At 49.8% G+C, this 24,572-nt stretch overlaps 2 protein-coding genes across 3 annotated transcripts; one reads left to right on the forward strand and one right to left on the reverse strand.

Moving 5' to 3' along the window:
• Positions 1-137: 137 nt before the first annotated feature.
• On the forward strand, positions 138-19,109 carry TPRX1 (tetrapeptide repeat homeobox 1). Of its 2 annotated transcripts, XM_055240165.2 has the most exons (5): positions 138-234; positions 1,027-1,110; positions 1,523-1,593; positions 16,728-16,897; positions 17,395-19,109. In XM_055240165.2, exons 2-5 carry the CDS (start codon positions 1,031-1,033, stop codon positions 18,562-18,564), a joined length of 1,491 nt encoding a protein of 496 aa, XP_055096140.1. In that variant the 5' UTR covers positions 138-234; positions 1,027-1,030; the 3' UTR covers positions 18,565-19,109. The 2 variants fall into 2 exon arrangements, with proteins under 2 accessions (XP_055096140.1, XP_055096141.1); XM_055240166.1 differs by lacking the exons at positions 138-234; positions 1,027-1,110; positions 1,523-1,593 and adding an exon at positions 15,853-15,889.
• On the reverse strand, positions 1,647-3,556 carry LOC134732081 (guanine nucleotide exchange factor subunit RIC1-like; the record flags this gene model as incomplete). Its single annotated transcript, XM_063614823.1, has 4 exons — positions 3,551-3,556; positions 2,645-2,731; positions 2,394-2,488; positions 1,647-2,295 (listed from the first exon to the last, which is right to left on the reverse strand). Coding segments are annotated over exons 1-4 (837 nt in total), but the record flags the coding sequence as incomplete, so codon positions are not given.
• Positions 19,110-24,572: the final 5,463 nt, after the last annotated feature.

A 24,572-nucleotide genomic window follows, 5' to 3' on the forward strand; every position in this document is an offset into this window, starting at 1 on the left:
CTCAGCCATAAGGGGCCCTTTCTTTCTCCTCCTCCCTCCCTCAAACCCCCTGCTAGGAGAGATTAAGGCTGCAGGCCTGGCTGAGGAATCAGGACAGGTCTCATTAGCTTGAAGAACCAGGGGTGACAGCAAGAGAGGGAGGGGCCGTCTGACCCTCAGCGACCAGTCCACAGGCTCCTGATGGGAGAATCCAGTCCTGGAACAGACCCTCTGGCCCTGCAGCAGGGAAGGAAGGTCAGCTGTACAGGGAGAGGGAGGAGAAAATAACTTCCAGTGGGACAGAGAAGGTGTCAGCAACTCTTAAATCATCTGCCCTGGGGAATCTGGGTACTGGTTAGCTCTTGGATCCAGAGTCCTTCCAGGGGTGAGGGTACAGAGAGGTGGGTTTCAGCTGGTCCTGCACATGGCCCTGGGATCAATTAAGCTGAAATCAGATCTAAGCACTTCTTCTCTGAGCTAGGCCTTCTGAGGCAAGTTGCTTTCCTTCTCATCTCCACCCAGTGGCTTAGGCGGAAATCTGGGCGCTCAGCCTGGCCCCTAACTCCTTTCTCCTCACCACTCCCATCCAATCCATCCATAAGTCCTATCATCTCTTCTTTCAGATCATTGTCCTACTGAAACAACATAAAGCACTGCTGGAAGAAATTAAAGGAGACTCAAGTCAATAGTGAACTATACCATGTTCACGGTTTAGATGACTCAATGTTATTAAGAGGTCAATTCTTCTCAAACTAATCCTTAGATTTACTGCAGTCCCAATCAGAATCTCCTCAGGATTTTTCTGTAGAAATTGGTTGTCAAACTGATTCTGAAGTTGCTATGGAAATATAAATGATCTAGAATAATCAAAGCAGTCTTGGAAAAATAAAATGAGTTGGAGAACTTACGCCACCTGACTTTGAGACTTATTGTAATGCACATGATTGCAGCTGGAAAAAGTGGGGTTAAGGATTAAGAAAATGTGGCACGTATACACCATGGAATACTATGCAGCCGTAAAAAATGATGAGTTCATGTCCATTGCAGGGACATGGATGAAGCTGGAAACCATCATTCTGAGCAAACTATCACAAGGACAGAAAACCAAACACCGCATGCTCTCGCTCATAGGTGAGAATTGAACAATGAGAACGCTTGGACACAGGGTGGGGAACATCACACACAGGGGCCTGTTGTGGGGTGGGGGGCAGGGGGAGGAATAGCATTAGGAGAAATACCTAATGTAAATGACGAGTTAAAGGGTGCAGCAAACCAACATGGCACATGTATCCATATGTAACAAACATTACATGTACCCTAGAACTTAAAGTATAATAAAAAAGTGGGGTTAAATTCTGGGGACAGTCTGAAGATGTGTGGAATACTGGAGGATCCTTGGATCAGGTTGTTGATGAGTTTCACTCCAGGCTCTACTGCAGGATGGGGGTGCTCCTCATACCTGCACCCCCTTAGCTCCCTAACACATTCATCCCGTTTAATCTTTTGCATTATTGACATCTTGTTTCTTGTCTGCCATTGTCAGGAGGATGGAGCCCTGTCTGTCTTGTTCTCAGCTGTATTCCCAGTACCTGGGGCTGTCTCAGACACACAGCAGTAAGTGTGTGTTCAATAAATGTGAAAGAAATGGATGGATGGATGAATGATGGATGGATGGATGGATGGATGATGGATGGATGGATGGATGATGGATGGATGGATGATGGATAGATGGATGGATGGATGGATGATGGATGGATGGATGATGGATGGATGGATGGATGGATGGGTGATGGATGGATGGATGGATGGATGGATGGATGGATGGATGGATGATGGATAGATGAATGGATGGATGGATGGATGGGTGATGGATGTATGGATGGATGGATGGGTGATGGATGGATGGATGGATGATGGATGGATGGATGGATGGATGATGGATGGATGGATGGATGGATGAATGGATGATGGATGGATGGATGGATGAATGATGGATGATGGATGGATGGATGGATGGATGATGGATAGATGGATGGATGGATGATGGATGGATGGATGGATGGGTGATGGATGGATGGATGGATGATGGATGGATGGATGGATGGATGGATGAATGATGGATGATGGATAGATGATGGATAGATGATGGATGGATGGATGGATGATGGATGGATGGATGGATGATGGATAGATGGATGGATGGATGGATGGATGGATGGATGATGGATAGATGGATGGATGATGGATGGATGGATGGATGGGTGATGGATGGATGGATGGATGGATGATGGATGGATGGATGGATGGATGGATGAATGATGGATGATGGATAGATGATGGATGGATGATGGATGGATGGATGGATGATGGATGGATGGATGGATGATGGATAGATGGATGGATGATGGATGGATGGATGGATGGATGGATGGATGGATGGATGATGGATGGATGGATGCATGGGTGATGGATGGATGGATGGATGGTGGGGCAGAACCAGGTAGAGACACTGGCACAGAGAAGTGGTGTGATGTTTTCCCAAAAGGACCAAGGGTCTGTGATTGCAGCACTGTGAGGTCAGACTGTGGGGTTGCCCACTGGTGTTTGAATCTCTGGATGCTTCAGGGATCATATTGTTCCTGAGTTAATTCATTCAGGCTCTAACTGTGCCATGAATCCCGGCTTCTACCAAGTCCCATGCCTGGTAGTGGGTGCATCCACTCAGCTCCTTATCCTCATTGGACAGAGAAGCCTATGGATACGGCAGAGAGAGGCTGGCAGGGCCGACAAGGGAGGGCCCTGAATATGGCTGAGCCGGAAGGGCCTTGCCAAGAGCTGGCATGGAGCCACGTGAGTTTGGGTTTCAACCCTGTTCTTTTCTCACTGCGTGGCCTTGGGCCTTTCATGTGGGCTCCTGGGCCTCAGTTTCCTCCTCTGAGAAAGGGACCTCTGAGCTCCGTGGGGCTGTGGCGAGCATCCTAAGAGGCCATATCGCCCAGTGATCAGGAGGGCACAGGCTCCGGGGCAGGTGCTGGCCCAGCCCTGGCTCTGCGGCTGATGTGCAAGACAGAACTGGGGACCGCACTTCTCTCAGCCTCAGTTTTCTCCTCTGTAAACTGGGGATGATACCAGAAGCCGCCTGGGAGGAAGTTTCCACGGAGTTATTGTTCCCTGAGATCTTGTTCCCAAGGTCTGTGGTTCATGCAGTGTGTGAGAAGCTGGGACCTGTGGGCACCTCCCTCCTTCCCAGGCTCAGTCTCCCTGCCTGTAGAATGGAGTTATCTGCATGTCTGCACCACAAGGTGGCTGTGAGCATTCAGGCCTTACCTGTGAGAACAACTGCTCAGGTGGGAACCTGGGACCCAGTGGGTGCCGAACTCCATAGCTCTGAGAACCAGCCTGGGGCCTCCCAGGTTGCTCCCCAGGGCAAGGACACTGATCTCCCTTGTCCCACCATTTGAGATCATAAAACATCAGTGCCTGGATATTCAATCAGGTTGCAGAAGACTTATACAGGCATTTCAAAAGTGAGAATAGCAAATAATCCACCAGTGTATAACACAGGGCTCACCTTCATTGATCATCAGGGAAATGCAAACGAAAAGCTCATAGTGGGCCGGGCGCGGTGGCTCACACCTGTAATCCCAGCACTTTGGGAGGCCGAGGCGGGCAGATCACAAGGTCAGGAGATCGAGACCATCCTGGCTAATGCGGTGAAACCCCATTTCTACTAAAAAATACAAAAAATAGCCGGGCGTGGTGGCGGGCACCTGTAGTCCCAGCTACTCAGGAGGCTGAGGCAGGAGAATGGCGTGAGCCTGGAAGGTGGAGCTTGCAGTGAGCCGAGATTGCGCCACCACACTCCAGCCTGGGTGACAGAGCGAGACTCTGTCTCAAAAAAAAAAAAAAAAAAAAAAACCCAGGGGTTTGGAAGGCCAAGGCAGGAGGATCATTTGAGGCTACAGATTAGAGACGGAGGCCAGCCTGGGCAACATAGTGAGACCCTATCTCTACAAAATAAAATATATCAGGAGGGGGAGGAGGCCAAAAAAATATAATTTTAAAAAATTAAAAAGAAGGCCAGGCGCAATGGTTCACACCTGTAATCCCAGCACTTTGGGAAGCCAAGGTGGGAGGATCGCTTAAGCTCAGGAGTTCGAGACCAGCCTGGCCCACATGGCAAAATCCCATCTCTACTAAAAATACAAAAACTTAGCCGTATGGTGGTGCGCACCTATAATCCCAGCTACTCAGGAGGCTGAGGCATGAGAATCGCTTGAACCCAGGAGGCGGAGGATGCAGTGAGCCGAGACTGATCACACCACTGCACACCAGCCTGGGCAACAGAGCGAGATCCTGTCTCAAAAATATATATATAAATATAAATAAATAAACAAACAAACAATATTTGGGACCAGCCGTGTTTGCCTCTCAAAACTGTGTCCTCAACTACCCCGCTACAGATGACCCAGAGTCTAAATAAGACTTGTCCCAAGTCCCAAAGAAACACTCCAGGGTCCTCTCCAGCTCTTGAAATTTAAAGTAACCGAGGGCTCAAAGAGCTTTTGCTGATATTGACTATGTATCTATTGCTACTTACTGTATTGGAAATTATTTATTTTTACTTTTTTTTTTGAGACGGGCTTGCTCTGTTGCCCAGGCTGGAGTGCAGTGACGTGATCTCAGCTCACTGAAGCCTCGACCTCCTGGGCTCAAATGATCCTCTCGTCTCAGCCTCCTGAGTAGCTGGAACTACATATGCACACCACCACACCTGCCTTTTTTTTTTTTTTTGTAGAAACAGGGGTCTCACTATGTTGCCCAGGCTGGTCTCAACCTCCTGATCTCAAGTGATCCTCCCACCTGGGCCTCCCAAAGTGCTGGGATTACAGGCATGAGCCACTGGGCCTGGCATGAAGTAGAAATTAAAAGTGTGGAATTTTAAAAATACTTTTGAAGATTTTAAATTTTACTTAAAATGTATTTTGAGCCAGGTGCAGTGGCTCATGCCTGTAATCCCAGCACTTTGGGAGGCCAAGGTGGGTGGATCACGAGGTCAGGAATTCGAGACCAGCCTGACCAATGTGGTAAAAACCCATCTCTATTGAAACTACAAAACTTAGCCAGGCATGGTGTTGCACGCCTGTAATCCCAACTACTCAGGAGGCTGAGGCAGGACGATCGCTTGAACCCGGGAGGCGGAGGTTGCAGTGAGCCGAGCTCACACCACTGCACTCCAGCCTAGGCAACATAGCGAGACTGTCTCAAAAAAAAAAAAAAAAAAAAAAAAATATATATATATATATATATATATATATATATATATATACATATATATTTATTGAGCTAGGCACAATGACTCACACCTGTAATCCCAGCACTCTGGGAGGCCAAGACAGGCAGATCACTTGTGGTCAGGAGTTCAAGACCAGCCTGACCAACATAGTGAAACCCCCTCTCTGCTAAAAATACAAAATTAGCCAGGAGTGGTGGCACATGCCTGTAATCCCAGCTACTTGGGAGGCTGAGGCAGGAGAATTGCTTGAATCCAGGAGGCAGAGGTTGCAGTGAGCAAAGATCGCACCATTGCACTCCAGCCTGGGCGACAAGAGAGAAACTCAGTCTCAAAAAAAAAAAACAAAAATGTATTTTTAATTCTGTATCAAATTCTTTTTCATGTTTCACTTGGACAGCTCCAAAATGCAAGATGCTTCACATCAGAGGTAGACCCCAGGACTCTGCAAAGATTCCTTGCAGTTCAGACCCTTCGAAAACATTCCCAGCTCAGGAAACCTCAGGTCATCTCTGAGGGCCTTGATCAGACACCTCCAGACCCCCATGCTTGCACTCCCCTTCCCAGTTTCCAGGCCCCCATTACCCCTAAAGGAACAGAGAGGGGAGAGTGAGTAGGAAGTCAGGGTAGAGGTTAATGATAAACTTTATTCTTATTTTTTAAGACAGGGTCTCTCTATGTTGCCTAGGCTGGTCTCAAGCTCCTGGGCTCAAACGATCCTCCTGCCTTAGCTTCCCAAAGTGCTGGGATTACAAGTGTAAGCCACAGCGCATAATAAACCTTAAAAATCAACAATGTTGACTGGGCACCGTGGCTCACACCTGTAATCCCAGCACTTTGGGAGGCCGAGGTGGACAGATCACTTGAGGTCAGGAGTTCGAGACCAGCCTGGCCAACACGGTGAAACCCCACCTCTACTGAAATACAAAAATTTGCTCTGCGTGGTGGTGGATGCCTGTATTCCCAGCCATTGGGAGGCTGAGACGGGAGAATCCTTTGAACCCAGGAGGCAGAGGTTTCAGTGAGCCGAGATCACACCACTGCACTCCAGCCTGGCTGGCAGAACAGGACTCTGTCTCAAAAAAAAAAAAAAAATCAGCAATGTTGGCACCTTTCTAACCCCTTAAATGTGGTTCCCTTAAACAGCCAGGGAATATGCCTATGTCCACTCCCTAACTCCCCCCACCCCACCCCCGCCCCCACCCAGCCCTTCCCTGTCCCCTCCATCTTCTGGTCTCCCTCGTCCTCTGCCGCCCCCTGGTGGCCATCCTGGCCCCTGGGTCTCCCCAGCGCCGCCTCTCTGACCCTGTCCTAGTCCCATTTAGCAAATGTTCCAATCCTCTTAGGCCAGGCCAGCCTCAGCAGAGCAGAGAGAATTAGATCCGATTTGGGAGTTGTGGGGGCAGACTTCCAGGATATAATGAAAACTCCTTCTGCTTGTCAGACCCTGGAAGGGGGTAGACACAAAGCAACTCACACACTGGGACCCCACAAGGGGCAATGAGGAGGGGAAACTGAGGAACAGAGAAAGGGGGAGACAGAGGGGCAGGGTGGGGGGACGCCAAGGGGCGGAGAGGGCACCTGGAGGCTGAGAGGTCTTGCTCCCCGCGCCTGGAAAGTGTCTTCCCAACTTGGCTCTCGCCGCCACGGTCACCGGAGTGCCTAGTGCCTCCACCTGCAATTCTGGAACAACTCTCCTCTCTACAAGGACCCGATTCTCTCATCCAGGGTTACTTATTAATTCTTGGCATGTGGCTTTTTGTTTTTTGTGTGTTTTCGGGGGGGTTGTGGGCTTTTGGGGGATTTTGCTTGTTTGTTTGTTGAGACAGGGTCTCACCCTGTTGCCTAGGCTGGAGTGCAGGTGGGGGAATCACAGCTTATTGCAGCCTCAGCCTCCCAGACTCCAGCGATCCTCCCACCTCAGCCTCCCAAGTAGCTGGGACTACAGGAGCACGCCACTCCGCCTGGCTAATTTTGGCGGGGAGGGGGTTGTTTTATTATTTTTTTAAATTTATTTATTTATTTATTTATTTTTTGAGACACAGTCTCACTCTGTCCCCCAGGCTGGAGTGCAGTGGTGTGAACTCGGCTCACTGTAACCTCCACCTCCTGGATTCAAGCAATTCTCCTGCCTCAACCTCCTGAGTAGCTCGCATTACAGGTGCAGGCCACCACACCTGGCTAATTTTTTGTATTTTTAATACAGACTGGGTTTCACCATGTTGGCCAGGCTGGTCTTGAACTCCTGACCTCAAGTGATCCACCCACCTCGGCCTCCTAAAGCTCTAGGATTACGGGCATGAGCCACCAGGCCCAGGCTTTTTTGTTTAGTTTTTGGTTTTGGGCGTTTTTTTTGAGATGGAGTCTCACTCTGTGGCCCAGGCTGAAGTGCTGTGTTTCTCACTTAACCTTTGCTTTATTCTGTTTCTCTCTTTTAATTTCTGCCTCAGTGTGATCTTGGCTCACTGCAACCTCCCCTCCTGGGTTCAAGCGATTCTCCTGCCTCAGCCTCCTAAGTAGCTGGGACTATAGGCACACACCACCACGCCCAACTAATTTTTTGTACTTTTAGTAGAGACAGAGTTTCACCATATTGGCCAGGCTGGTCTCGAACCCCTCACCTCAATTGATCCTCCTGACTCGGCCTCCCAAAGTGCTGGGATTACAGGCATGGGCCACCATGGCTGGCCATTTTTTGTTTTTATTTATTTATATTTTTTTGAGACAGAGTCTCGCTTTGTTGCCCAGGCTGGAGTGCAGTGGCACAATCTCGGCTCACTGCAAGCTCCGCCTCCCGGGGTTCAAGCCATTCTCCTGCCTCAGCCTCCCGAGTAGCTGGGACTACAGGCGCCCGCCACTACGCCCGGCTAATTTTTTTGCATTTTTAATAGAGACGGGGTTTCACCGTGTTAGCCAGGATGGTCTCGATCTCCTGACCTCGTGATCCGCCCGCCTCTGCCTCCCAAAGTGCTGGGATTACAGGCATGAGCCACCGCGCCGGGCCCCATTTTTTATATTTTTTAAGAGAGACAAGGTCTTGCTATGTTGCCCAGGCTGGTCTTGAACTCCTGGCCTCAAGCAATCCACCCACCTCAGCCTCCGAAGGTGCTGGGATTACAGGCATGAGCCATAGCGCCCAGCCTATTCTGTGATTCTTTGAGTAACGCCTGCCTTCCCCCACTTGGACGACGAGTTCCCTGAGAACAAGGGCTGCGCCCGTTAACTCTCTGGAGGTGCTTAGATCAGTCCCTTGAATGTACTGAACACTTAATAAATACAGGCAGTTCTCAGGCCAGGCGTGGGTGGCTCACGCCTGTAATCCCAGCACACTGGGAGGCCGAGGTGGGCGGATCACCTGAGGTCAGGAGTTCAAGACCAGCCTGACCAACATGGAGAAACTCCATCTCTACTAAAAATACAAAATTAGCCGGGCGTGGTGGCAGGTGCCTGTAATCCCAGCTACTTGGGAGACTGAGGCAGGAGAATTGCTTGAGCCTGGGAGGAAGACATTGCAGGGAGCTGAGATTGCACCATTGCACTCCAGCCTGGGCAACAAGAGCGAAACTCTGTCTCAAAATATATATATATAAAATAAAATAAAAATAAACAAATACAGGCAGTTCTCCTCATTCTTGTTATGTTCTATGAAGTTGCCATGAACATGGTCTTAGCCAATAAGGAACCACCGCTCCAGGGGAAATACAGATTTGGGGTCCTGCAAGGTTCTGCTCACACTATTGTCATCAATCGATCGATACCTCACCCTGGTTCATGCGTGTTTCGGTTTAAAGACACCTTATTGAATATATGTTGTTGATTCATTCAAATTAAACTCAGGGCCGGCCAGGTGCGGTGGCTCACACCTGTAATTTTAGAACTTTGGGAGGCTGAGGTGGGCTGACCACCTGAGGTCAGGAGTTTGAGACCATCCTGGCCAACATGGTGAAACCCCGTCTCTACTAAAAATACAAAAATTAGACAAGCATGGTGGCGGGCGCCTGTAATCCCAGCTACTCTGGAGGCTGAGGCAGGAGAATCCCTTGAACCCAGGAGGCAGAAGTTGCAGTGACCCGAGATCACTCCACTGCAGTCCAGCCTGGGTGACAGAGAGAGATCCTGTCTCAAAAAATAAAATTTAAAAAAAAAAGAAAGAGAGAAAGGACAGTGTTTCAAGTATGAATGTCCACACACCGAGAGGTACCCCAATGGCAGAAAGACATTGAACAACAAGATTCTAGAAAGCAGAGGCCAACCTCACGCTTTCATCACCCCAACTCTGATCTGCCCCAATATTGTCTTCAAAGCCCCAACGACTCCTTGTTGCCCGTGTGCCCCTCCTGAACCCCCTCCCCCTGCACCAAGAGATACCCTCACAATGCAGAGGATGGGGAGGGTCTGTGGGCCTCTTGGGGGCAGGAGCAGAGATGAGTCAACCCCACCAAAAGGTCAACCCCATCAGAGCCCACAGGCATAGGGTAAAAGAGGAGATTGAAGAATTGATGGAAGGCTGGATGCGCCTATAATCCCAGCACTTTGGGAGGCTGAGGTGGGCAGACCACAGGGTCAGGAGTTCAAGACCAGTCTGGCCAATATGGTGAAATGCTGTCTCTACTAAAAATACAAAAATTAGCTGGGCGTGGTGGCGGGCGCCTGTAATCCCAGCTACTCAGGAGGCTGAGGCAGGAGAAGGGTTTGAACCCAAGAGGCAGAGGTTGCAGTGAGCCGAGATCCAGCCACTGCACTCCAGCCTGGGCAACAGAGCGAGACTCCGTCTCAAAAAAAAAAAAAAAAAAAAAAGTTGATGGATAAGGAGAGAGCCATTGTTTCTGTTTCTGTTCTGAAGGAATCAAATAAGAATGGATTTTTTTTTTTTTTGAGATGGAGTCTCACTCTGTCGCCCAGGCTGGAGTGCAGTGGCACAATCTCAGCTCACTGCAACCTCTGCCTCCCGGGTTCAAGTGATTCTCCTAACTCAGCCTCCCAAGTAGCTGGGATTACAGGCGCCCTCCACCACGCCCGGCTCATTTCTGTATTTCTAGTAGAGACAGGGTTTCGCCATGTTGGCCAGGCTGATCTTGAACTCCTGACCTCAGGTGATCCGCCCACCTCGGCCTCCCAAAGTGCTGGGATTACAGGTGTGAGTCATTGCGCCTGGCCAAGAATGGATTTCATAATCCCTTCTTCACACTTTTCCACCAACTTCATTCCCACTTACATCACTTTTGCCCCAGGCTCCAGAAGACCTCCCTCCATCCATGTGACTCTAGGAATTTGGCCATTGCCTGGGGAGCCCCAGGAGGAATCTCCAGAATTTCCATCCAACCCTGAAGACACATCAGGACGAGAGAAGGCCTGGGGACTTCTGTGGGCAGAGTGTTGACCAGCCCCTAGGGTGGCATTCAAGGCCAGAAATGCTTCTTGTTTTCCAGGTTGTCCATTAAAAAATAACAATTATAAGCAGCAGGAAATAGAGAAAATAGACATTCCCCATCATCTCTGGGTAATTACTTTTGCAGGAGTTTTTATCATTGTTGTTATTTATTGTTCATTCAAATATATTATGGGCCGGACGAGGTGGCTCACGCCTGTAATCTCAGCACTTTGGGAGGCCAGCGTGGATGGATCACTTGAGGTCAGGAGTTAGAGACCAGCCTGGGCAACATGGCAAAACCCTGTCTCTACAAAAAATACAAAAATTAGCCAGATGTGGTGGCGCATGGGCCTGTCCTGTCAGCTACTTGGGAGGCTGAGGTGGGAGAATGGCTTGAGCCAAAGAGGCAGAGGTTGCAGTGAGCCGAGATCATGCCAGTGCAATGCAGCCTGGGTGATAGAGACCCTGTCTCCAAAAAAAAAAAAAGAAAAGAAAAAGAAAAAAGAATATACATATGTATAGTATATATTTTTTGTATGTGCTTATTAAATGTGTACATTCTTCAAAATAAACAATGTGCCTGAGACAGCATTTGATATGGAAAACACAAACCCAGTCGTTTAGTACGTTATTAATCAGCAACTTTGAGCTTTTCCTATTACAGACATGTGGATTCGGGAGGAAAAAAAAGAAGCCCAACGAAGTCTCTGTGTTCAAGACACATTTATTTCAGCAAACAGCAAGCAGACATCCACCAGGCAAACAAAACAAAAAATACATTAAAAATCATCATTTCTTACTAATTGGATACCACTTCATCCCTTTTTTAAACTTTTATTAGCATTCCATAGTCTGAGGCTGCCACAAATTAATCATCTTCTAATTTGTGGGCGTGAATTAATCCAGTTAACTCAGTTGATATTTCAAAGAAATGTTACACTGAACACTGATATCTGCGCTTATTCACAGCGGAGCAAGTATTTTCCCATGATGAGTCTCTTGCAATAAAGCATTGAGGCCAGGCGCTGTGGCTGACACCTGTAATCCCAGCATTTTGGGAGGCCAAGGTGCGCCTTGGGAGGTCAGGAGTTCAAGACCAGCCTGGCTAACATGGTGAAACCCCATCTGTACTAAAAATAAAATAAAAATTAAATAAAAATGTAAAAATTAGCCAGGTGTGGTGGCAGGTGCCTGTAGTCCCAGCTACTCGGAAGGCAGGAGAATCACTTGAACCCAGGAGGCAGAGGTTCCAGTGAGCTGAGATCACACCACTGCACTTTAGTCTGGGTGACAGATCAAGACTCGGTCTAAATAAATAAATAAATAAATAAAATAAGAAACTTGGCCGGGTGTGGTGGCTCACGCCTGTAATCCCAGCACTTTGGGAGGCCAAGGTGGGTGGATCACCTGAGGTCAGGAGTTCGAGACCAGCCTGGACAACACGGTGAAACCCCATCTCTACTAAAAAATACAAAAATTAGCCAGGCATGATGGCAGGTGCCTGTAATCCCAGCTACTCAGGAGGCTGAGACAGGAGAATTGCTTGAACCTGGGAGGCGGAGGTTGCAGTGAGCTGAGATCACGCCATTGCACTCCAGCCTGGGCAACAAGAGTGAAATTCCGTCTCAAAATAAAATAAAACAAAATAAGAAAATTACCCAGACATGGTGTTACACGCCTGTAGTCCCAGCTACTCAGGAGGCTGAGGTGGGAGGATCGCTTAAACCCCAGAGGTCGAGGCTGCAGTGAGTTGTGATTGACCCCACTGCACTCCAGTCTGGGCAACAGAGCAAGACCCTGTCTCAAAAAAATCAATCATTGAGTCAAAGGGTACTATACACATTTCATCCTTTAACGGATGTCATGGAGTCAATTTCAAAAACAAAAATCTCCAAAAATCTTTTACCAACCTACACTTCATCAATGGCAAGAGAAAACCACATTCTCTGGGTCTACACTTGATCCATCTCTTTGATCTTGGCCAATCCACAGGGCAATATGCTGAGTATTGCATTAATTTATATTTTTTATTGATATGTAATCCATGTAATATCAAAGTACCCACTTAAAGTATACAATTCAGGGCTGGGTGTCGTGGCTCACGCCTGTAATCCCAGCACTTTGAGAAGCTAAGGCGAGCCAATTACTTGAGGCCAGGAGTTTGAGACTAGCCTGGCCAACACGATGAAACCCCATCTCTACTAAAAATAGAAAAAATTTTACTGGGTGTGGTAACACACACCTGTAATCCCAGCTACTCAGGAGGCTGAGGCATGAGAATCACTTGAACTCAGGAGACACAGCCGAGATCACTCCACTGCACTGCAGCCTGGGCAACAGAGACTCTGTCTCAAAATAAATACATAAATAAATTTAATTAAATAAAGTACACAATTCAGGCCAGGCACGCTGGTTCATGCCTATAATATCAGTACTTTGGGAGGCAAGGTGGGCTGATTGTTTAAACTCAGGAGTTCGAGACGAGACTGGGCAACATGGCAAAACAAAAAGAAAAGAATAATCATAAAGTACAAAATGAAATGTATTTGGCCAGGCGTGGTGTTTCACACCTGTAATCCCAGCACTTTGGGAGGCCGAGGTGGGTGGGTCACTTGAGGTCAGGCATTCGAGACCAGCCTGGCCAACATGGTGAAACCCATTCTTTACTAAAAATACAAAAAATTAGCTGGGTGTGGTGGTGCGTGCCTGTAATCCCAGCTACTTGGGCGGCTGAGGCAGGAGTATCGCTTGAACCCGGGAGGTGGAGGTTGCAGCGAGCCGAGATCACACCACTACTGCACTCCAGCCTGGGTGACAGAGCAAGACCCCATCTCAAAAAAAAAAAAAAAATTAAATCGTTTTTAGTCTATTTGAAGAGTTGTGCCTGCATCACGACAGTCAATTTTAGAACATTTTTCACCATCCCCAATAGCTATCCCCGTAGCTATTCCCAGTTGGTCCCAATTTTCCCTTCTCCCCAACCCGTAGCAACCACTAATCTGCTTTCTGTCTCTATGGATTTGCCTACTCTGGACATTTTGTATAAATAGAATCGTATATGTGCTTTTGAGTCTGGCATCTTTCACTTGGCATCATGTTGGCAAGGTTCATCCGTGCTGTAGAATGTATCAGAGCTTTATTCCTTTTCGTGGTTGAGTAATATCCCATTGTGTGAATATATGACATTTTGGGTTTCTATTTTTTGTGGGTTTTTTGGGGGGGTATTGTTTTGTTTTTTGAGGCAGAGTCTCCCTCTGTCACCCAGGCTGGAGTTCAGTGGCACGATCTCAGCTCCCTGCAACCTCTGCCTCCCGGGTTCAAGTGATTCTCCTACCTCAGCCTAACAAGTAGCTGGGATTACAGGCTCCCCCCACCATGCTTGGCTAATTTTTTGTATTTTTAGTAGAGACGGGTTTTCACCATGTTGACCAAGCTGGCCTCAAACTCCTGACCTCAAGTGATTCGCCCAACTCAGCCTCCCAAAGTGCTGGGATTACAGGCGTGAGCCACCGCGCCCAGCCATTTTTATTTATTTTGAGATGGAGTCTCACTCTGCTGCCCAAGCTGGAGTACAGTGGCACAATCTCCACTCCCTGTAGCCTCTGCCTCCCGGGTTCAACCGATTCCCCCACCTCAGCCTCCCAAGTAGCTGAAATTCAGGTGCCAGCCACCACACCCAGCTAATTTTTGTATTTTTAGTAGAGGCAGGGTTTCGCCATGTTGGCCAGGCTAGGCTTAAGCTCCTGACCTCAGGTGATCTGCCTGCCTCAGCCTCCCAAAGTGCTGGGATTGCAGGCATGAGCCACCGCGCCTGGCCACGCGGCATTTTGTTTATCCATGCATCAGTGGATCGATGTTTCAGCGTTTCTCCTTTTGGGCGTAGTGAATCACGCTGCCGTGAACTTGCTTATATTTAAATGCCTATTTTCACAAAATAGTACCAGTGAGCTTGTTCATCTGTTTATGCCTTTATTGGCCAAATAAATAGCCACAGTGCAAAATCTCCGTGGTCACCACTGTGTTCCCAGCATGTCCTGTAGATGAAGCCGGACAACGTGTGCGATGAGGAATCATTGCTGGGGATGCTGCTTTACACAACAGAACTCTAAGTAGCAGGTGAAAACAATGAGCGAGACCCGTGGTAACAATGTCTACGTTTTATTGAATTTTGAAATTGATTGCATGAGTCATTTCTAGTTCCCTGCACCATGAGCCTTGTCAATCTCTCTAATCCCTGAACCCACGTGGGTCCTGCCATGGGGAAATGAGGACAGCCAGGTGTCTGACAGAGAAGACACATCTCTGAGGGATCCGATTTCTGTAGGCCAAGGTCATGCATGGGTCCCCTGTATCATCAGCAGCAGGTTCATTCACTCACAAGGGCAGACCAGCAGTGGGCCATGGGCACGTCCATCAGACCTGTGCCCCCTCCTGATACACGTCTATGCAGCTCAGAGAGGCTGGGCTCATGGGAACCCAGCGCATGAGCCCCACATATAAACTGGAATAAACCAGCACTGAGGTCATTTACTCTCCAGGAGAAACCAACAGAGGTCTATGTGAATGCCCATCAGAACTTCACCCCATGGGCAAATCCACTCCAGAAACCAAACCATTATCCGCAGGACCAATGTGTACTAAGCTCTGCTTACACCTATAGGCACCTGGGGAGCAATTTTTGGAATGAATAGTAGGGGCCAGAATGGCCTTGAGGTACCAAAGAGGAGGTTGCAAGGTCATCCAGGAGGGAGGGATGGTGGCTGGACAAGGCGGGCAGCCCGGGAGCTGGGATGAGTGGGTAGACTCACTGGCATTGGTCACGCGGGGCCCCAGCCCTGAGAAGGAACAAGGATGACTCCTGGGGGCTGGCTGGCAGTGCCTCTCCTGAGATGGGGACCCCAACCACAGGTCACGATGTTGACTCCCCCAACCAAACCCGCGTGGAATGCCACCTCGCCTGGGCTAGGGCCCATGAGGGTGAAACCAAGGCTGTGTTGCCCACTGAGGTCCCCCAGCTCCTGGCACAGCTCGGCAGGCAGTACCTGATCAGTGATGAAGGATTAATCCATCATTCACCTCCTCCAGGGGGCGGGACTGCAGGGCAGGGTGGGAAAGGGAGGGTCCCGGCAGGGTGGGCCAGGGTGGGCACAGCAGACGAGTGATTTAAGAGCCAAGCGCTTGTCAGTACACACTTGTGTTTGAGAACAGATCAGGACTCAGGATGCAAGACCCTGGTCATCTCCAAGGTGAGCGGGGACAGGGATGTGAGGGGTCTGGGTTGATCCTGTGGCTGAGGCTGCAGAGTGCAGATCTGGGCAGCCAGAGAAGGTCTGGGCCTGTGCGGGCGGCTTCCTGTCCTGCAGAGTGGGGAGAACTTAGAGGTGTCTGGGAAATGAAAATTCATGCAGCTGGGCGCAGCCTCTCACGCCTGTGATCCCAGCTCTTTGGGAGGCCAAGGTGGGAGGATCACTTGAGCCCAGGACTCTGAAACCAGCCAGGCCAACATAGTGGGGACCCGTCTTTATCAAAAATCCAAAGATTACCCAGGGGTGGTGGGGCACACCTGTGGTCCCAGCTACTCGGGAGACCAAGGCGGGGGTTGCTTGAGCCCAGGAAGTGGAGGCTGCCTTGAGCCGTGATCACATCACTGCACTCCAGCCTGGGTGACAGAGCGAGATCCCCTCCAAGAAAGAAAAGAAGGAAAGAAATGAAACCATGCAATAGAGTGGAGCAGAGGACTGGGCAGGCGGCGGCGCCCCTGCAAGTGTCAGGGTCCCTATAACCCTTGGATGGGAGGGGATGGGGCAGCTGGGGAGGGCTGAGCAGGCTTGAGGCAGCCCCGTCTGCTCCAAGGTGAGGCGCCTACGCTGCCTGCCTTCCCAGGAGCTGTTATGCGCCCATTTCCTAAATGTGGACCCTGAGGCCCAGAGGGGTGCAAGGTCTGGTCTGGATACCAGGCTGCTATCCGCGGTGCCGCCCCAGCCCACACTGCCTGGGCTCCTGGCCTGGCGCAGGAGACGGGGTCCCTAGGGGGACCGGGGGCTGCCTGGGAGCTTCTGTGACCTGTTTCCCTCTCGCCCCCAGGCCCTCCCCTGGCCCCGGACCCTCCAAGGAGACAGCGGCAGGAACGCACTGTCTACAATCAGAGCCAGCAGGAAGTGCTAGAACTTTACTTTCAGAGAGAACAGTACCCGAACTACGACGAGCGACTGAATCTGGCGAAGACACTCGGCTTCAGGGAGCAACAACTGCAGGTCTGACCCCCACCCCCACCCCGCCCGCCCCAGTCACCCCAAGGAGCCTCCCCACCGCTGTCACTCACCGGCCCGACCGGCCACCTCCCGCAGGGGTCCCGCCAGTGTAGACCCGGGCTGCATCCTGAGTCCTGTTCCAACTCTATGCTAGCCCAAACTCGCCCACATGATTGGCCCAGGCTGTTCCCCACGGGGTCTCCCGGTGCCCGGACCTCAGGCCCCCCTGAGAACCCGCGGTCCCTCCCCTCAAACCCTCCCTGGCCCCCAGGCTCCTGGGCGGCAGACCCCGCTCCTCCCCTCCCACCCCACCCTCCTCCCCCTCCTTCCCCTCCCTCTCCCCTCCCTTCTCCAGGCCTGGGAGCCGGGGGCCCTCATATGGTGGGTGCGGGTGGGGGTGAACACAGGGAGAGTTTTGAGGCCGGCGCCGCCCCCGAGCGGCTCACCGGGCCGTGCGAGCCCCTCCTTCACACCTTCTCTCTGTCCCCTCTGTCCCCCAGGTGTGGTTCAAGAATCGCCGCGCCAAACTAGCTCGGGTGCGGCGGCTCCAGCAGCAGCCCCAGCGCGTCCCTGGGCGGAGAGGCCGAGGAGCCCGCGCTGCGCCGCTAGTCCCTGCAGCCGCTGCCTCCGCACCTCAGCCGGGCTCCTCAGGAATCCTTCCAGCGGCAGAACCCACGATCTGCAGCCTCGACCAGGCCTGCGGTGGCCCTGGATGCAGAGCCCAGAAGGGCATCCCAGCTGCCCTGAGTCCGGGCCCTGGCCCGATCCCTGCCCCAATCCCAGGCCCAGCTCAGGTCCCAGGCCCGATCCCAGGCCCAATTTCAGGCCCAGTCCAGATCCCAGGCCCATTCCGTGGCCCAATCCCAGGCCCAATTTCAGGCCCAGCCCAGATCCCAGGCCCAATCTCAGGCCCAAACCCATGCCTGATCCCAGGCCCAGGCCCAATCCCAGGCCCAGCCCAGATCCCAGGTCCAATCTCAGTCCCAAACCCAGGCCTGATCCCAGGCCCAAACCCAGGCCTGATCCCAGGCCCAAACCCAGGCTTGATCCCAGGCCCAATCCCAGGCCCAGCCCAGATCCCTGGCCCCATCTCAGGCCCAATCTCAAGCCCAAACCCAGGCCTGATCCCAGGCCCAATCCCAGGCCCAGCCCAGATCCCAGGACCCATCTCAGGCCCAATCTCAAGCCCAAACCCAGGCCTGATCCCAGGCCAAATCTCAGGCCCAGGCCCAATCATAGACCCGATTCCTGGCCCAGCCCAGATCCCAGGCCCAGGCAGACTCCGAGGCCCAGGTCCCATCTTAAGTCCTGGCCGGATGCGAAGCCCTGGCTCACTTCCAGGCCTAGCCCCGATTTTAGGCCCAGGCCTAGGCTCAGGCTCAGCCCCAGCCCCAATCCCAGGCCCAGGATCACTCGCAGCCCCAGCCCCCTTATGGCCTCAGAGCCCTGATGCCTCCGACTTCTTGCCAGACACCCACTTATTCCCTCACTTCACAGAGCTGCTCCCACCCCTAGACCCCTTGGAGGGATCCTCAGTCTCCACCATGACCTCTCAGTACCAAGAAGGGGATGACTGTATGGGCAAAAAAGACTCAGGGTCTCAGCACCAAGAGGAGGGTGGCTCTGTGAATGAAAATCACTCAGGCCCCAGGTCATTACTGGATTTATAGGGGGCCTGTGCCTGCAAAGTTCTTCAGATCCCAGTGGGCCTGGAGTGGCTGATCTATACTGCTGGTGACTTTCTGCAGTGAATGCACCACCCTTTACCCACCCTGCTGCAGGTGGACGTTTGCTGTCTTCACTGTGCAGCCATCACAGGTGGCTCTGCTATGAATGTGCCTGCCGCTCATTTGAATTGAGCCTGAGCATTTCTCTGCTGAGATTGGAGTCGCTGCTCACTGGGATATTTGGCATTAGTGGATGCTGCTCCAGAGCTTTCTAAAGGGCTTTTCCCAGTGCTTCTGATGGTCAGCATCTTCCCCAACACTTAGGATTGTGAGACTTTTTAATGTTTGTCGATCCAATGGCTTATGGTTTTGTTATGGTTGTAATATCCATTTCCCTGATGATTGAGAGGTTAAACTCTCACATGTTAATTGAACCTTAGAAATCTTCATAATGTGTCTATTTGTTTACCCCTTTTCCTTCATTTATTTGAATGTATTCTTATATTCTCTTGGCAATTAAATTTCTGCAAATGCCTTTCCTATTTGCATTTTGTTTCATTAGTAGTATTTCTTGATTTTAATGTTGTCTGTTTCACTGCTTTTCAAATTACCTATTGTTATGGACCAGTTTTGTCTTGTTTTATTTTTCATTTCCGTCAGCAGCAGACTGATAATGTTGTAAAACACAATGAAGTTATTAATAAAAATTAAAATGGGCCAGGCACAGTGGCTTATGCCTGTAATCTCAACACTTTAGGAGGCCAAAACAGGTGGATCACTTGAAGTCAAGAGTTTGAGACCAGCCTGGCCAACATGGTGAAACCCCATCTTCACTAAAAAAAAAAAAAAAAATACAAAAATTAGCCGGGCCTGCTGGCGGGTGCCTGTAGTCCCAGCTACTCGGGAGGCTAAAGCAGGAGAATCACTTGAACCTGGGAGGTGGATGTTGCAGTGAGCTGAGATTGTACCACTGTACTCCAGCCTGGAGTACAGAATGAGACCTTGTCTAAAAAATATAAAATAATCAAATAAAATAAAATGACTTTTACAAAATATCTCAATATATCTGTATTTTCAAAATGACAGAAAAGCTTCTAAAAGCTGGTGTTTCTAAAAGGCCTCTGTTACTAATTGTTGCTAATTGGAGACAAAGTGCACAGGTGGCACCAGTCTGAGGTGTCCAGCTTACTGCTTTGAAAATTGCTACATTTTCTCACTTTTCCCTTCTAAGAGTAATGCTTTTTTTTTTTTTAATAGCTTGTCTAAAATATCTTTCTCCAGGCCAGGCACAGTGGCTCACGCTCATAATTCCAGCACTTTGGGAGGCCGAGGAGGGTGGATCACCTGAGGTCAGGAGTTTGAGACCAGCCTGGCCAACATGGTGAAACCCCACCTCTAATAAAAGTACAAAAATTAGCCCGGTGTGATGGCACATGCCTGTAATCCCAGCTACTCAGGAAGCTGAGGCAGAAGAATCGCTTGAACCCAGGAGGCGGAGGTTGTGGTGAGCCGAGATCTTGCCACTGCACTCCAGCCTGGGTGACAGAGTGAGACTTCATCTCAAAAAAAAAAAAAAAAAACTGTCTCCAAGATCAGGTAACCAACAGGAAAAAAAGAAATCTTGCATTATCACACGATGATGAAGTTATTCCATTTTTTTCTCTAAATTTTTAGTTTTACCTTTCATACTTAGGTCTTTAATACATGTATACTTGATTGTGTATGGTGTGAGGTAAGGATTTTTCTTTTCTCATGGATTTCCAATTGTCAATTTATTGAGAAGCTTGCAATTTATTTTGTATTTTGTCATAAATCAAGGGTTCATTAATGTGTGAGTCTGTATCTACAAACTCTTTTGTTTTTTGGGTTTTTTTGTTTTTTTGTTGTTGTTTTTGGAGACAGTTTCACTCTGTTGCCCAGGCTGGAATGCAATGGCATCATCTCAGCTCACTGCAACCACTGCCTCCCGGGTTCAAGTGATTCTCATGCCTCAGCATCCTGAGTAGCTGGGTTTACAGGTGTGCACTAGCACGCCCAGCTAATTTTTTGTATTTTTAGTAGAGACAGGGTTTAGCCATGTTGGCTACATTGGTCTTGAACTCCTGGCCTCATTGATCTGCTAGCCTCAGTCTCCCAAAGTGCTGGGATTACAGGTATGAGCCATCACACCTGGCTTTTTTTTTTTTTTTTTTGAGACAGTATCTTACTCTGTTGCCCAGGCTACAGTGCAGTGACACAATCACAGCTCACTACAACCTCAACCTCCCAGGCTCAGCTGATCTTCTCACCTCAGCCTTCTGAGTAGCTGGGACCACAGGCACACACCACCATGCCTGGCTAATTTCCTTTTACTTTTTGCAGAAACAAGGTCTCACCATGTTGCCCAGGCTGGTCTTGAATTCCTGGGTTCAAGTGATCCTCCCACCTTGGCCTCCCAAATTGCTGGGATTATGGGTGTGAGCCACCACGACTGGCTCTACAAAAAGTCTCTATTGGGTTCTTGGTCTCTATATCCTTGCACCAATAGCATGCCACCCTTTGCCTCTGTCCTTTCCTCTCCTACTTCTGCCATCACCTTGTGGCCATCCTGGCCCCTGTGTCTTCCCACAGCTAGTTCTCTGACCCTGTCCCAGTCTCATTTAGCAAATGTTTCAATCCTCTTAGGTCAGGCCAGCCTCAGCAAAACATAGGGAGAATTAGTGCGGATTTGGGGGAAACATGTGACAGCCTGTGGTTGGAGGTGGGGACAGACTGCCGGGATGTAATGAAAATTGCTTCTGCTCCTCAGAGAGACCCCGAGAGGGATGTACACAGAAAACCACACTGAGACTGTCCCAAGGGAGGCTGAGCAATGGGAAAAGGGAGAGACTGAGGGGGAGGGAGAGACGGAGAGTGAGGTGCAAAGAAAAGGGAAACTGAGGCATGGGAGTTTCCTGCCCTCAAAACCAGAACAGGCAGGGTCTCCCCAGCTCGTGTCACTTCCCACATGTCAGCAGCTGTCCTATGTGCTCAAATATCCTTGCAAAAGGTCCTTTGAGGCTGGCAGCCTGTAATCCCTTTACCTACGGGGGGTTACGCCAAACATCAGGGTGTTTAAGTGCCTTTCTGAGAAGATCGAAAAGATTCAGTCTGAGCATGGACCAGGCCACCCAGCCGAAGAGCACAGCCCTTAACTCCTCCACTCTATCGAGTGATACCAAGCTCATCTGCTTCTTGGACTGTCTGGAGGAGGACCCGTGGACAGCTGGATGTCCGTGAGACTTTGGGTATCAACTACACCTTCTCCATACGTGTGGGGTATGAGCAACATGGAGCTGTGTCATTCACATGCCCAGCACAGAGCCTAGCTTACAGGAAGCTCGGAGTAAACGGGTGATCTTATTCTTCTGCCATTTAGATAACACCCTCTCCCAAATCTCTTCCCTCCTCTGACTCATCTCCTACCTCTCTCTGCCCTGTGCAGACCCATGCTCCCCCTTCCCTCTCCTTCCCTAGTCTCTCTCCCTCCCTCTCAGTCCCTGCGTTTCTCCCTCGCAGGTTTCCCTGGCCTTGACCTAATCTAACTCACCACCTGCCCCAATCCTCTTAGAGCCAGGTGAGGCGGCATCTGCAGAATCTCAGCCGGGTCAGAGAAGAGTTGAAGGGGAGATGGGACATATTGGTAGATGATGTCAAAACCTTTCTCGAGCCCATGCTGGCACCTTCTCATGCCTCCTTACTGGCCGTGAGATTTCAGTTACAGCAGTAGGTGCTGTCAGGGTCTCCCGGAGCCCTTCCCCTATATAAGCCCCAGAGAGACTCCTCAAGGAGACAAAACAAAGCTACAGAATCTCCTCTCCCTGATTTGGGCAGTGAGTGGAAGAATGTGTTGTAGATGTTCCGCAGACACACCTGATTTTCTCTGCATATGTGATGAAAAATGTAAACTGGCCGGACGCAGTGGCTCACGCCTGTAATCCCAGCACTTTGGGAGGCTGAGGCGGGCCGATCATGAGGTCAGGAGTTCAAGACCAGCCTGGCTAACATGGTGAAACCCCATCTCTACTAAAGATACAAAAATTAGCCAGACGTGGTGCTGGGCACCTGTAATCCCAGCTACTCAGGAGGCTGAGGCAGGAGAATCGCTTGAACCCTGGAGGCAGAGGCTGCAGTGAGCCGAGATCGTGCCACTGCACTCCAGCCTAGGTGACAGGGCGAGACTCCGTCTCAAAAAAAAAAAAATGTAAACCCTTCCACTTTTTTGTTCTGTCTTTTGGCTGCAGTCAGCTCTAGGAATGGGGATGGAATGGAAATTTATTTTTAGTTCTGTATTCATTCACTTTTTTTTTTTTTTGAGACAGTATTGCTGTATCACCCAGGCTGGAGTGCAATGGTGCTATCTCAGCTCACTGCAACTCCACCTCCTGGGTTCAAGCAATTCTCGTGCCTCAGTCTCCCAAGTAGCTGGGATTACAGGTGCCCTCCACCACATCCGGCTAATTTTGTATTTTTAGCAGAGACAGGGCTTCACATGCTGGCCAGGCTAGTCTCAAACTCCTGACCTCAAGTGATTTACCTGCCTTGGCCTCCCAAAGTACTGTGATTACAGATGTGAGCCACCATGTCCAGCCTATGCACTTTTGTGCACTTAGAATTTCTTGCTAAAGAAGTGCTTTTATTTTATCATTACAGAACTGTATCTTGGATAAAGTGGTAACTCTTGTGGCTAACATAAGAAAATATCTACAGAATAAACACACACACAGAGACACACACACACACACACACACACACGCAAACTCCTGGGATTAATTCATGAATTTGGCAAGGTTCCAGGATACAAAATCAATAAACAAAAACCAATTGTATATCTTGGTGTTGTGTGGGAATTTTTTTTAAAAAAAAGAAACAAATTATATTTCTATATAATAGCAACAAAAAATCGGAAAATAAAAGTTTTTTAAAAACACTATTTTTTCCAGGGCCAGGCGCGGTGGCTCATGCCTGTAATCCCAGCACTTTGGGAGGTCGAGGTGGGCAGATCACCTGAGGTCAGGAGTTCAAGACCAGCCTGACCAACATGGAGAAACCCCATCTCTACTAAAACCACAAAAAATTACCCAGGCATGGTGGCACATGCCTGTGATCCCAGCTACTCGAGAGGCTAAAGCAGGAGAATCACTTGAACCCGGGAGGGGGAGGTTGCAGTGAGCCAAAATCACACCATTACACTCCAGCCTGGGCAACAAGAGCAAAACTCTGTCTCAAGAAAAAAAACCTTGACTCCCACCTCACTCCAAATGAAAAGCTACAACCAGGAAGCTTCTAGAAGCATCCATAGGAGAATATTTTTACAGTCTTGGAGTGAGCAAGGATTTCTTAGACCAGGCTGGGCACAGTGGCTCATGCCTGTAATTCCAGCACTTTGAGAGGCTTTGGCAGGAGGATGGCTGGAGTCCCGGAGTTCAAGACCACCTGGGCAACATGGCAAAACCCTGTCTCTACCAAAAATACAAAAAAAGCCAGGCACGGTGGCTCATGTCTGTAATCCCAGCACTTTGGGAGGCCGAGGCCAGAGGATCACTTGAGCTCAGGAGTTCGAGACCAGCCTGACCAACATGGTGAAACATTGTCTCTACTAAAAATACAAAAATTAGGTGTGGTGGCTACTCCAGAGGCTGCGGCAGGAGAATTGGTTGAACCCAGGAGGTGGAGGTTGCAGTGAACCAAGATCGTGCCACTGACTCCAGCCTGGTTGACAGAGCCAGACTCCCGTCTCAAAAAAAAAAAAAAAAAAAAGAAAAGAAAAAGATATGCAAAAAGGCCAGTAAACCCATGACATCAAAAATCATCAGGGAAATGCATATTAAAACTAAAATGGACCACACGCAGTGGCTCACGCCTGAAACTCCAGCACTTTAGGATGCCAAGGCGAGTGGATCACAAGGTCAAGAGATCGAGACCATCCTGGCCAACATGGTGAAACCCCATCTCTACTAAAAATACAAAAATTAGCTGAGCGTAGTGGTGCA

Source organism: Symphalangus syndactylus, chromosome 13 (genome assembly GCF_028878055.3).
Source record: "Symphalangus syndactylus isolate Jambi chromosome 13, NHGRI_mSymSyn1-v2.1_pri, whole genome shotgun sequence".
NCBI classification, from domain to species: Eukaryota; Metazoa; Chordata; class Mammalia; order Primates; family Hylobatidae; genus Symphalangus; species Symphalangus syndactylus.